Raw genomic sequence first — 14,412 nt, forward strand, 5'->3', positions numbered from 1 at the left:
CCAGCTGTTTTAGTTCAGAGCTGGAAATAATGATTGAGCACTACCATTACACAGAGTATTACTGCCAAGGTCTTCCAGAGTCTCCCAGTTAAAACTGGAAAAGGAAAGCCCGTTATAGCAGTTACTTTGCTTTGCTGAAATGAATCCAGTCAGAAGAAAGTGTATTTGGATAACGGACAAGAAAAGTAAACCATCACCATTTATGTCCTTACGGCACTGCAGTGTTTATCCTAACTCACTAAAGCTTTTTATTATTAAATTATTTTTTTTCAGGCTTTGTCTCAAGGGGGTATGCAGAAACTACGGAAGTGCAGTTGCTATACATGGAGAAAACAGGCCATTGCCAATGAATAAGAGGTTGAATCACAGCTGTGTTTCTTAAGTATCAGCATTCAAAACACTAGCTTAAAAAAAAAGTGAAATCTACAAGTACTCCTCCTCAGTTAAGAGTGAAGCACTTAAGAACAAATGACAACAATGGGATTTTTCCTTAGCAGTTTATAATTGGAACAGAAATACAACAGGGCTTAAGACATACACAGTAAGGGACTTTAAAGATACAAAATAATCTTTTACATACTGCAACAACTTCTCGATTGCCACTTTTGAAAACTCTCTCCACAACTGTAGTGCCATCCCAAATATTTCTGCAACATAAAACATTGTGTTAAAAAAAAGTAACCCAGCAAGTGTTTTTGCAAGTCTTCCACATATCTTCCATAAGAAAAAAATAATAACGCTTTACATCAGGGTCTAAAATAAGGATTTAAGTTGGATGAATTTACACATTCAAAAAAGTTACTGTTTTACACTTCTCAAAGATAGATATGTAGGAAATTAACAAAATTTCAGATTTAAAAACTTCAGTTGAATTAAGTTGGACATTCTCAAATACTTGAAACATAGGCCAAAATTACTCTCCAGAAATAGAGGCAAGGCAAAAATGTGCCATAAAAGAGAATTATTTCCCAAGCAGCAGGCAGAGAGGTGATCAAGATATCAGGAGCTCTCTAGTAACACAGCAGTAGTTACCAGTACTACACTGCCTAGTAACACAGAACTCAATACCTAAGTGATCAGAATCCTCTTCACTCTTGCTTTGTTGCTCTGATTTGAGCATTCTGTTTAAAGCTTTTTAAGAGTAAAAAAACCTTTGAGCCAGGAGTTTGATTTTTTAAGTCTTTCTGCATTTCTGGCTCATCTTTTATTAACAGTTAAAACATATAGCTCATTATATTTGAAAAGTGAAACTAGAGTTTTCAGAGTTATGCATACACATTCCAATGCAGGGTCAAAGTCTTGTCCTAGTCATTCACTGAATGCATTATTATTAACAGTAAAGAGAATGTATTATATCAACAGGTACTTCATAAACACAACATAAATGCACTTCACTAATTTCAGATGTAAATTATATAGATAGAATTTCTTATCTACAAGCATTAGGCAAAGATAAAACTATGAAACAAAACTAAGTGATGCTGTATCTTTTCATACCAACACCTTACCCTATAATCCGAGCAAAGTATATGCAGATGCCATTGTGTCTTCCAGAAAATACTATCTCAGGACCCATCATTACGGGAGGTAACGTACTAGAAGGTAAATCTAGAGTAAAAGTAATTAAATATTACTCCTTTAAATGGAAGAAAAAAGCCTAGTATAAAAAAGCAAAGGAAAAAGACTTTACCCAGCCCAGGTGTTGCCAAAAAGCTAGGAGGAAGAGAATGACCATCAGTCATCGGAGTGCCTAAAAGGGAAAAAGAAACAAAGGTAAGTTTATTAAAAACAAACAAAACTCCCGAAAGAATTAAAAACAAAGACATCAAACTAAACCAAAAGCTGTATAAATTCCTGTGTAAAATCAGTTGTTAAATCAAGTATTTTAAAGTCAAAACCATTCCAATAGCTTTTATTTAAAGACCAGCTTGCACTCATTTCTTGAAAATCACACTCCATGAGCGAACTGCAAGGACATGCTCTCTTCAAAAGCAGTTAAAAATTTTTTCCAGCATTCATGTGTTATTGCACGCCATCTGTTTCCTGCATTAAATACCATCCACATACTTTTTCTTACTCCTGCCCTGACTGCTTACATTCCTGATAGGGGCACCTACTCTCAAACCACTTATTTTCATTTAGATCTTTTTAGAGAACATCAGTTTTATCTTCAAAGCACTCAGCTAAGTGCAATTGGTATTATTACGGCAAATGAAGTCTGAACACATAATTTAAGATTCTAAAACATGAGGAACATGTGCAGACATCCACAAAATTGTCTACATACCATCAACATGTACCATGCTATCTCACAGAAAGGGCAAGAAAATGCACTCTGAAAGTCTGGCTTTTACCAAAGAATTAGACCTTCCTGCCTTATTCACTACAGTTTTCTCAATATGGCAACACACAACAGCGCCAAAGATGAAGTCCTTCACTAAACAGATTTAAGGCATTCTCAGAGCATGTTCTTCTGCATGCCAAGCAAAGCACAGAACTGCAAAAAAACAACATGCAAATTCATAACTATAGTTTTTCAACAGTGAAGAGTACATCACTAAGTTAAAGTCTATTTTAATGCTTTTAATGCTAACATTATTGTATAATCAGTTTGTCAGCACACAGGACACCCACAATGTCAGATTCTCAAGTCTCTACCCTTTGAGCAAACTGAGAAACCAGTAGCAGAAGAAGGGTGCCATCTTCCACCTGTTCCTGTCACTGAAGCAAAATGGAAACACATGCTTTGATACTATGTTTCAGTATGAAAGCAAATGATAAAAAAGCATTTAGACATGGGAAAAATACATTTACTTTTAAGTCACCTTATTGATTAGTTTCTTGTAATTTCCCCTACATCTTACTTTCATTCTCAGTCTGTTGGTAGCATCTCCCCACAGCTGCTGCCCTCTCCAGCTCAGATTTAATTTTATATTCATATGCTTTGCCTCAGCTCCTGCCCATGTTGCTATTGTTCCACAACATAAGGGTTGGTAAACTATGCCACCAAGTCACTCCTTAGTGTTTTAATACTAGGTAAAGGATTCTGCAAAAAGAGAGTCAACTGTTTTTCCAAAACTTTATTCCTGTCCAGCACACATTTTTCCAATACTTAGGAAATTGGATATATCTCTAAAAAAAGGTACTGAAATTGCTTGAAATTCAGATAAAATCTATCAAGTGTTTTTCCAAGTCTGATGTGCAAAATCGAATGCCGCATGTAAGATAAGGCTAAAAGATCTTGGAAATTAACAGGTTCTTGGTTAAAAAAAAATACAAAAATTTAGGAATTCATTGTTCCATATTCATCATTATCACTTTCTTTTTAAAAAACCCTTAAAATCTGGAATTATATAATGCACACTAAGGGACAGCTTCTTGAAGCAACTGTAGATATTTAAGTGAATCTGAATAATGCAGAAAGGCATCCACTGCACTAAGAATCAAATTCAGAGGAGAAAGAATATGCGCTATTCTTATTTGTAGGTGGCATTGATGACCTAGGCAGAAACCATAATATGTTGATGCTAGAGCTTTTACAGGGAGAGATCACTTCAAACAACTAACCATTTCCTGACCAATTTTTTTCTTTTCTCTGCATATGTACTATCTATAAAGGTATGACAATGACCCTCTAAGAACATCTGATATGGCCACAGAAAACTAATATCCTTGTAAAGTTTGAACAATAATATTGAAGTGGCTGAAGTAATCCTGGCAGCCACAAATATATACTTTCCTTACATAATCTTAACAGATAAGCAGCATTCACACATAGTTTGAGATTACACCACCCTCTCACTAAACCCAAAAATTACTCAAGAGAAATGGAAAAAGCCTCTGTAATTTTTCAGCTAGTGAATGGAACATGAAGGACTATTTCAGACAACAAGAACACAGGTACTTGTGAGAAGGCAACACACAACATATTAAAAAAACAAAACAAAGCAAAACACAGAACTATCCAAACCCATGAAATGCTTCCTACTTACTGGCAGAAACAGGAGAACCCAAAAGAGATCCAACATTGATTGGAGGAGGCAGAGCTGATGGAAATCTCATTTGTGCTTCTCCACCATACCTAAACATTACATACAAAGACAAGAATTCCTCTTACTTCATACACAATCCGTTTAATTTTCCTGTCTTTGAGGATTCACAGCATTTTTGGGGGTCTTTTTAAAGGAGAGAATAAAATAAATGGCATAACCTTTCAGAAATGTTTGAGTGTATGATACTTTTATACAGCCAGAAGTCCTATAATAAAATATCCCATTTAAGGCTAATTAGAATCTATGTATCTTCCCAAATTCCAAGGATGTGCAGTACATAAGATACATAGATGACAAACATATCCTCCAGAGTGGAAGCCCTGCTCAATTTGATAAATAGCAAACCAATCCAACCTAAAAGATCCCAAACCCTCCCCAAAATTAAAAAAATTTCCAGTCGCCTGAGTAGGTCTCATTAAAGGCATTATGACACACTGTACTTAAATGAATTGGGATACTGTGAACCAAAGATCAAGCACATAAAAAACTTACATTCTGAATAGCCTCCTCTACATCCAAGAGAGGAACTAACCATAATCACCTGTACCAGAAGCTTTCTTTGCGGATGAGCCCTAAGTTAGTGTAAAAGCATATTCCACCAGGTCTCTGCTCATTTTAAAACAATGCTTGCTCAGGCAGCAGGTTAAAAAGCCTGTACAATTATTTAGTGGCTGTAGTGATTGTAAGCATAATATTCAGAACAACCTACAGAATTGAGAATTACCTGAAGAACGCTCTAGTAGCCCACGCAGATACTTCTCCATCACATGCAGCATTAGAACAAGCCAAGATAAGGCATGTGGCACAAGCGTGATCCTCCTAGAAAGTATTACACTATTAGTGTGGTAGCTTATATAAGAAATGCATGGAAGTTTTACTGCTTAATAACTAAAAACTAAATACTTCTCACATGAATTTTAGAAGGCAAGGAAATCAGCTCTTGTGATTTATAGATGTGAAATGGATCATAGTGAGGCATCCTGCTGTGGCAGTTTTTTTTATACAGTTCTTGGAACTATACAAGTCTGTCACCTAATTATGACTAATATTCATGCAATTTCTACAGATACTTACATTAAGTTTCTTTGAACAAAACTATACAAATAATGGCTTGCATATTCCAATTATAAGTTAAAATAGCACTTAGTATGTCCTATCAATGCACAAGAGAACAGATGACAGTAAGCATTTGTTAGAGATACTAATCAGTACTAGTCAAATTAGGACAGTGATACACAATTACTTTCTCCCTGCTTGTTTGTAATTCAAACACTAAACAGACCAATTATACATATCTACTGCTCTCCAAATGCAAAAAACCTGTTGTAGTCATAGGAATTTAAATTTTTGAAACTCTTCCTCCCTTGCTACTAGATGAACTTCTTTCCTAAACTAAAAACTCTATTGTATTTCTGCATACAAGACCTAAAAATTTCAGGTAAACTGAATTACACTTCCATTTTCAGCTCTCTTAGATTAAGAGGTTATTTCTCATACACTTCTTTTATGTAGACAGTACAAGAAGAAAAAACTAATACTTCAATTAATACACAAAACGTTAACTAGAAGTTCGCAGCAACAAAAAGATACTAAAAAAAAACGATTAGGCTTACATAAATGTATCCTCCATTTTTTGTAACAGGTTGAAAGTTCTTACCTGATGTAACTTGAAAAATCTTTCGATCTCTTCTCCATCTCCCCCTGTGTTGCTTACAAGCAGATGCCGCAACTGATCGACAGGTCTGAGTTTATGAAACATAAAGCTCCCCTAAAAGTAACCCAAAGCAAGTAAGAATAAAGTTGTCTTTACCCTGGCCATCTCCCCACAATGCTTATCCTTAGTACTCTGTGAGTTTTCTTTGGTTGCACTGCTGGATCAAGGTGTAACATTGATGGTGCCTAACATTCACAAAGTTCCATTCACATGCAGAAAGTTCTATATACTGAAATACCTATAAACGCTCCATAAACCGAGTTAATTTTGCTGCTCTTGGTCTAACATGAAGCACGCAATACAGACATATAGCAAGCTTTGACAGAAAGAAAGGCTTTGCATATCTTGAAAATCCACCAAACTGGCTGGATAAAAAGAACCAAAAGCATTTGAAGAGTTCATGATCAAGGGCACAGAAAGACTATCACTCAATCATCTTGCCTGCACCCATACTAAGTACTAGAGAAGGTTGGATGAGTGCCTTTAACAAAACAGTTGCCAATAAAGATTGGGTCTAGAGACTGCAAGACATTAATAATTAAACTATTGTTTTTCTCAATTGCTTATTGTTTAAGATAATAAGTGCTCTAAAATATTGTTAAATGCAATCAGAAAAGAGAAGAAACTTTTTTTTTTTTTTACAACTCTTTCAACAAAAACATTTGGGACTTGTACAGCAAAGAAAAAATTATTCAAATTTTAACTATCAATGATGTTTACTCAAACTATTTTCTGGGCAACCAGTATCTGCTTCAGTTTGATGTAATTATGAGTACAGCCAAGGCTAAAAGAACTTTGCAGATAGTTTTTGTAGGTCTCCACAGACCCTTCTAGATAAAGACTATTAGCACACTGTACAAAAGCAGTTGACCCAGTAGCTTTGAGTAAATTTAAAATAGGTATGGATGATTTCAGCAATCTTCTTCCTTATTCCTAATGTTAAGCATATCATCCCTAAAACATTTCCAAAATTAATGAACATTTACAATTTCCAATAAGCCTTCCGAATTTTATACTTACTTCTCTGATTTCCTCTAATATAAAAGAAATACTCACCTGGGCAGAAAGCAGAACAAACCTCTTGGGTGGCAGCATGTGCTGCTGCACAACAACAGGTGAATCAGTTATTGGAATAATGTCTTTATTTAGTGGTGTTACAATCTTCTGAAGTTTAAATTCATCAATAGCTGAAAGAGCCCAAGAATGTCCATCGACACGGGTGGTCATCTGAACAGTAGATGGATATCAAATAAATGTTGGATACTGACATGGATTTTGCATATCCATGGTGCTATTTTACTATTTATCATTTAAAATTACACAGAATAGAATCTAGTCTTGACACAAGAAAATCCGAAGCAAATAAGCAAATTCTAATATTGTCTAATACCATACTGCCAAACTTAGAGCTACAGATACACTGCTGCTTTTGGGAGACAGGGATAATAGTTTACATTTAAACCTAAGTCAGCTTGCAAAGTGGAATCCTCAAATGCTGCAGAAAGATAAAAAGCAGCAACATGCTACCCTTATCAAAACTAAGTACCGAAGGTATAATGACTTTCAATTATTTACTTAAGAATTAAAAAATACTGTAACCAAATCAAGAGTTTTACATCTGGCAGCAATTACTTCAAATGGAACTAAAGAAGAGGCATCAAGACAGTCACACGGTAGTGAAGGCATTCCACAAAACTATGTATGCTAACAAGGAAGAACTGCTATTTGACACCAGGCTGTAGTTTTGTTTGAGAAACCCAGCTGTATGTTACTGTCAAATGTCTTGAAAAAGAGAGATGTCAGCACTTGAGATATTTATGTGTAAGTTTTTGCAGAGAACAGATGTGGAATAATTACATAGCTCCTTAGTAAGTTATTAGAACAGTAGATGGAGCAAAACCTGACTTTGAAACTTTTACCTTACAGAGTCTCTCAATTCACTCCAACTCTATCACTGCTTCTTCAACAATACTATTTTTTGACCTATCACTTCTCTGCTCCAGCAGCAGACTGCAAACTTCCTTTAAAGCTGAAATATATTGTATATTCTCCCTGAACTGATGCTTAAAGCAAATAACCCCTTTAGATCAGCTTTACAAACCTACTTATGCAACAACTGGGAAAATCAGGAAAAAAAAAGTGGAATAACCAAGATATTCATCATGTCTGAAAATTTGTGGCATAAAAGAAATCCAAAGTCTCTAGAACCTGTATTTTAAGCAATCCCTGGTAAGTATTATTTGCATCAAAAATCACTATGAACCATATAACTATGCCCTCCTGTGTCTGTGCACAATATGCAGCATGCATAGTATAGTGCACAATATGCAGCACGCATAGTGGACAATACTATCTTCAAAGGTTAATTAGAAGGCAATTCCGTTTGATACGTAGAACAGCTACAAAGTATGGCTGAACAAGGAATTCCTACCAAGGAATCACTTCCATTCACTGACCAAACTGTCCAGTTGCTTTGGTTTTTCTTTGAGGCATACTGATCAGCAGATTTGTAAGCATTCCAAACTCCTCACAGAAGTTTTCTGTGAGCTATGAATTTCTTGCATAAGTATTACTCAAGTGTCTGTTATAAGAAAGCAAAAAGTAGTATCTAGTTTCTATCAAAATATACATTCGCTTTAGTACCTGTGTTTCCATCATTGGCTTTTGAAAAGGGAAAGAATCGTGGTTGATACACCACAGGATGTCATTATCCTCATTTTCTGATGCTGCCATCAGCAGGACCCCTGTAAAGAACAGCAATACTAAGTTCATAACAGAAGCAAGAATTATGCATAAGATGCAAGATATTTAATTCCTTATTGAGTAAAAAACCCAAAACTTAAAAAAATATCCCTCTTTAAGTTTTAATCATACAGTCTGAACAGTATCTACTGAATTTGTGTGTTATAGGGCTCTTCAGAAGGCTTCTTTTAACACCATTTCCTATCTACTCTAACGTACAAACAATATAGACTAGAATAGGCAAAACAGGTCTTAAAAATGAGATGTTTAAATAGATCATAGAGGAAAAACATTCAGGAGTAACTTCAAGGATAAAAACCAGTATGTATGACTATCAGCAACATACAGGTATTTGTACGCACTGTATTTTTGCAGTACTTAAAATTCAGCCTAGAATCAGAAGTGAGAAAGCTGCGACCATACGGCAATTGTTTGTATCTTAATATAATATCAGCAGTTACATGAGTTAAAAAATAAACAGCACACACTAAAATGAGCACGAGGCACTAAATAGGTAATAAGTGTATTATATCCTCTGCCTTCAAGAGCTAATCACACATGGCTAGAGACATGCAGGCAAATTTGATCGCATAAAATAAATTTAATGTGGAGATTAGAAGAAAAACAAAAATATTGATCAACATATGAACAGAATTCTCTGTTCAAACACTACAGATGAACTGAATTCTGAAAAATGACAACCTTATACTTTCGAAATGCCTCTGATTAATACAGAGAAGCCATGCTTAATTTTTTTGCAGTTATTCCCACTGCTTCAAAATTGTGAGTATCACTATCATACTTTCATATACTAATAAAAATGCAAACAACCACAAAAATCATCTGAGTTGTATTCCTTTGCTTACCTTTGCTATAAAGAGCTCTGTGAACTTTTGCAGGCTTCTCCACATTAGAGGAAGCTGAAAATCCAGGTGGCAAACGGACATGCACCAAGGTTAACATGGAGGGGCGAGCTGTTGGATGCTTAAATTGTGAAGTACTAAAATATAGTCGGACACCTGAGCAAAAGATTTTAAAAGTTGTAATTTTGCCAAATGGTCTGGATGTTATTTATCACTTTGAACTGTGGGGAATTACAAATGCTACCTTACCTGTATGTGTGATTGCTAGTAGCTGACAGTCTATGGATTCAGAATTTTCTATCACTGCTATTTGAACAATAGGCTTGAATACAGAACGGTCTATTGTTCTAAAAAATAAAAAGAAAAAGCCCCATACAATCCGACTGCAAAGAAATAAACAAAAAATTTTCCCCCAAACTATAGCATTAAACTATTAGCCTTAAAGAAAGCCTTTTACACTATAATTGTCATACATATACCTGGCAATGCTCCCAGCAGCAGAAACTATAGCGTTTTGTGAAAGAGAAGTAACTCTGGTCATTCCTTCACCATCTTGTCCCAGATCATAAACCTGTAATTCAGTAATAGAGCTCAGTGATTTATGGGTGAACTAATAAAGCCTCACTCATCAAGTAGCAGCTCAAACTCTTACTTTCAGTTTATCTTCATGTTCCCATATAGTTGAGGGTAAGATCAAATGGATACTCAAAAGAAGAAAGTGTTTTAGGTCTTCAGGACACACTTTGTTACAAGAAGATAATCTGAAGTAACATCCTGACTTAAGTACAGAAAATTCCCAGGTACTGAGGAAAACTTAAAAAGCTATATACATGTTAGTAACATAACCAACAGAAATTAGAAGTCAACATACTTGCAGCACTCCTTTTTCTGAGCGGGTGTATAAGGTGTTTCGGGAGTTGTCAATGGCAATTTGAACTACAGGATCTGGGGAAGGGGGGGAATAAGAACCACGTAATCAATGGATTTGGTGAAAACAAAACACAGTTATTTTATAGATATTCTAAGTGAACAAAAACTGCAGGAGTCCCACACAGGGCTCCTACTGGAAGGGACTTAAAATTCAAATCAATTTAAACACAGTTATCAGTAAACTAAAATTGAAAATTGATTTTTCACTAAACAGTGAAAGAGGTTAAATTTACTTAAAGATTCTACTGTTTGCAGCAATCCCTCTAAGCACATTAAATTTTCTATGTAACACTATCTTTAGTCATAAACCTCAAACTTACCAGGCTTTAGTATCTCTATTCTGAACCAGACAAACAAGTAAGCAATCTAATTTTTGTATAGTTATGAACTGCTGCAAGACTCATTGGCAACAAATAAACTCTCTAAGTAAACTATTAAGTCTGACTTCTTAGCAATATTATTCAAAGATTATACTGAATTACTGAGTAAGTCTCTAATATCAGTACTCACCATCCTCTGAGAACGTAAACTGTAGAAATGAAGGAACAAGGAAAGACAGCATGCTCTTTGAATGATTAATTTTTCTGCAGCGCTGGCTAAACCAGCCTGCTTCGGCCTACAATTTGAAACAAATAGTGTTGAAAGAAAAAAAACCAACAAAGCTGTATTAAAAAAGTTAACAGGACAAGTATGAAAAGTAAAAACCTAACTACGCCACAGTGATCTAATTTTAAAAGTATGCGTTATTTAGTGGAAATTGATGATCACGAAAAGTGAAATTTTACATTAAGAAAAGTGTGCAGGACATCAGATTTAATTTTATTTCTGAAGCTGGCCAAAGCTGCGTTGCTATTCCTCACTACTTCTTCAGACAAAACACATCTACACTAAGGTGTCAGAGTTATTGTGGAACTAAGCTGTGCAACATAATTATGGAAGGACAAAAACTGGAAAACTTGACATGTTTTACAACTCCTAGTGAGTAGATCCTACCCTCATAAAACAATGAAAATTGTCTGTGTGTAGAATCTATATTCACCTGGTATGCTACTTCATATAAGCAGCCATCTTTTCCAGCCAAAAAGATACGTCCGTTATCAGTAGATGTTATCGCCAGAATGTACGTATTGTCAGTAGGAAGCGAATATAGAGGATCTGGTAGCAGCTGCATGCCACCAGACATACTGTCATTAAGTGATCCAGTACCTTAAAACACACAAATTAGCTTTAGTTTTTAAGTTGTTGTTCTATATATTACAGGTCTGTGACAAAAAGCATTTTGAAAACAGGAAAAATTACAGCAAATTTCATAATTACTAAAGACACTCTGGAATATGTAATCTCTAAGGTGAGCTGTGGAGTAACAAATGTTGTGGTTTTAAAAAGATTAAATTCTTCATGTCCATTTCAAAGTACCGAAATGTAACATTTTTCATTTCTACTCGTTGTCATCTCCCAACCACAACAAGCCCAAAACACAGATTTGACTTTTTTTTTTCTTCTCAATTCACATCAAGGTAGTATAAAAAGAGAAAAAAAACATTGTAATCCTCTCACTTTCTCAAAACAACTCTGTATTTTCTCTGTTACTACACATATACTATTAGAAAAATGGTATCAGGTTCTCAGTTTCTGTGGTTGGGACACAAATGCCGCATTAACAAACTGTTCCAAGATTCACACCCATCTCTTCTCTTCCTCTGCAATATGCCATTTAATTAACAGAAGTATCTGTTTCAAAGAGCAGAGGTATACGTTCTTTTTATGTTAAGCAACTCAAGAATACTGTTCAATGCTCCTTATGGGAGACCAGGATCCAGAAAGAGCACACCCCCTAAAAATTACTTCCCTCTGTCCACAACGTGACTTAAAAATTAGCCAGGCACACATGGTATTGCTTTATTTTGTTGTGGCTTGGGCTTTTTACTGTTGTTTTGTCTGTTTTGGGGGTTTGTTTGGAATTTTGTTTTTGTATGATGTGGTGTTGGTTTTTAAATGGCTGCTAACCCACATGTGTATTTGTTGAAGCACAATTGAAGGAGGGGAGATGAGAAACTTACCTGCTTGTATATTAGCACAACTGAGCCCTAAAATCACAATGTCCACAGGGGTAGCCAGAACAAGCAAGTGTCGTACATGAGGCTGGAAGATACCTTAAGAAAGGGACAAAATGAGATTTTAGTTTACACCAACCTCTCAGACAACAACAACAACATATCCACTGGAAAGATGTACCAGATATAACTAATTCCTCAAACCAGTTAAGACCTCATGTTCTGTGAAATTCTAGAATTATAAAGCAGTTCAGCTTCCAGATCATGAAACAGAGGATCTTTTAATTTTTTTTTCTTACAAACTGTCGTCTTTTAAATTCAGCCCTATTACAAATTCAACTTTGACTTCAATGTTATCTAAGCAGTAGCTACCAAAAGAACTCTGAGGGTTAGAAACCAGGAACTCATGTAAATTATCACATGAACCCGTACATTTAGAAGCAGTACAAGTGTTAAGTGTATGACATGGCAAAATAATACAAGCTTGTCAGTGTGGCTTGTAATTAATTTTGTGTGTCTACAAATGAAACAAACGCATGTATCTTGTGTGTTGGATTAAGGATACCATCCCAGTGTTTACCTGTCTCAGATTCCAGAACTCTTCCTGAAACTATTTGGCAAAACTAAGATTTGCCTCTCTTTCAAGTACCCCAACAAAGACTTGCTCTTACACAAATTCAGAAAGGTAAAGCAATTAAATGGTTCAATTGTTCAAAGCAATAGTTACAGAAGGTTCGGGGTTACTAATGATAAATGCACTAAATTCAAGCTGATCTTGGGTTGATAAATCCCGAGTAACATCTGACAAAGTAAGAGACACAAACTTTTGCAGTAGCTCTAATATATAATAGAAATGCTGCAAAAGTGAAGCAGTACATTGAACTCACAATTCTTAACAAGAAAGGTGTCCCTGTCTTGGGTGGAGGAAAAGGATGACAGCCTATCAGCCATCCTCAACTCACAGCTGCTGCTGCAGCTGGTGGGGATGCTGGTCCTAACCATTATGCACCCCCTTCACTGGCCCCAGTACCAGTGTCATTAGCATGCATGTGCTCTGCTGCCAGAGGCAACACATGTCCCTCTCAGGAGTTTTATACCCCAGCCCAGGCTGTCTGCGCCTTCTAGGTGACATTTGGCATGATTTGGGAGGAAAGTTGAGTAACAGTCATTTATGTTTATCACATACTCAGTTTTCCTCATTAGCATATTGAAAGGTGTCAACTTCAATATTAAACTAGGAGCTAATTAAGCAAAGGTCTTTCCTCGGGCACCTTAGCCCTCAGAACCTGCTTTGACATTGAGTGTTTACACTACTCGAGCCCCGTGTCACCACTTTTAGCCAAAATGGAGTCATCTTATCTACACAACACTCCTTCCTTCAGCTCCTTGGCAAGCCAGCTTTGTGAATCTTCATTCAACAAAAACACCTGCTGACCGAAAAAGGCCCTGATCCTGAAGTGTGCTAAAACAACTTGCCTTCCTGTCCCACATCAAGCTAGGCTTTTTAACCACAATATATATACACGCAAAATGCAGATTTTTCACACACACATGCATTAAAACGAACATTAAATAACTGCCTAATTCTAGTTACTGTGACAGTCCTTACCTCCCTTTGGCTTTACAAGACCCACTGCAAGAATAGTTTCACTAAGGCCATCAAAATATGCCAGATCTCCCCTGTCAAATGAGCAGCAACAATAAAAGGCATAAAACTTGTCACATAACATAACATAACGAACATAATAACATCAGATTCTGTATACTTAAAAGTTTTTAACACTTAGTGTAATCTGAAACAGCCTACATCTTCTGCTTTGAGTAAAAGCAGGTCCAGCGGAATGGAAGCTTCACAGCAAAACTACGTAAGTGATCATTTGATCTGCTTAGAGCCCATATGTCTAAGTTTCAGATCTGAAACTCAACTGCAGTATTTTATTTTTGGATTTTGTTAATTCATACAGTCTATTCTGAACTACACAATGAAGCATCGGCAATGTTGATTAATATTAAGAGTGAACAGCTTACTTTCTCATGAAAATTACCTAAATCATGAA

General features: G+C 35.8%; 1 protein-coding gene across 2 annotated transcripts in view; it reads right to left on the reverse strand.

The window, feature by feature from the left end:
• The window catches only part of NUP155 (nucleoporin 155), a 30,831-nt gene that overhangs the window by 13,547 nt on the left and 2,872 nt on the right, over window positions 1-14,412 (reverse strand). For both annotated transcript variants that reach the window (XM_054398149.1, XM_054398150.1), the window contains exons 4-19: window positions 13,965-14,035; window positions 12,362-12,454; window positions 11,341-11,507; window positions 10,812-10,917; window positions 10,243-10,316; window positions 9,851-9,942; window positions 9,621-9,718; window positions 9,375-9,527; window positions 8,410-8,510; window positions 6,823-6,993; window positions 5,710-5,820; window positions 4,777-4,871; window positions 3,993-4,081; window positions 1,691-1,750; window positions 1,509-1,608; window positions 581-647 (exon numbers count right to left, since the gene is read on the reverse strand). In XM_054398149.1, the coding sequence (XP_054254124.1) occupies window positions 581-647; window positions 1,509-1,608; window positions 1,691-1,750; window positions 3,993-4,081; window positions 4,777-4,871; window positions 5,710-5,820; window positions 6,823-6,993; window positions 8,410-8,510; window positions 9,375-9,527; window positions 9,621-9,718; window positions 9,851-9,942; window positions 10,243-10,316; window positions 10,812-10,917; window positions 11,341-11,507; window positions 12,362-12,454; window positions 13,965-14,035 (1,648 nt within the window). The remainder of the gene's footprint in view (window positions 1-580; window positions 648-1,508; window positions 1,609-1,690; window positions 1,751-3,992; window positions 4,082-4,776; window positions 4,872-5,709; window positions 5,821-6,822; window positions 6,994-8,409; window positions 8,511-9,374; window positions 9,528-9,620; window positions 9,719-9,850; window positions 9,943-10,242; window positions 10,317-10,811; window positions 10,918-11,340; window positions 11,508-12,361; window positions 12,455-13,964; window positions 14,036-14,412) is intronic.

The sequence above is a fragment of the Indicator indicator genome, chromosome Z (assembly GCF_027791375.1).
Source record: "Indicator indicator isolate 239-I01 chromosome Z, UM_Iind_1.1, whole genome shotgun sequence".
Lineage (NCBI taxonomy): Eukaryota > Metazoa > Chordata > Aves > Piciformes > Indicatoridae > Indicator > Indicator indicator.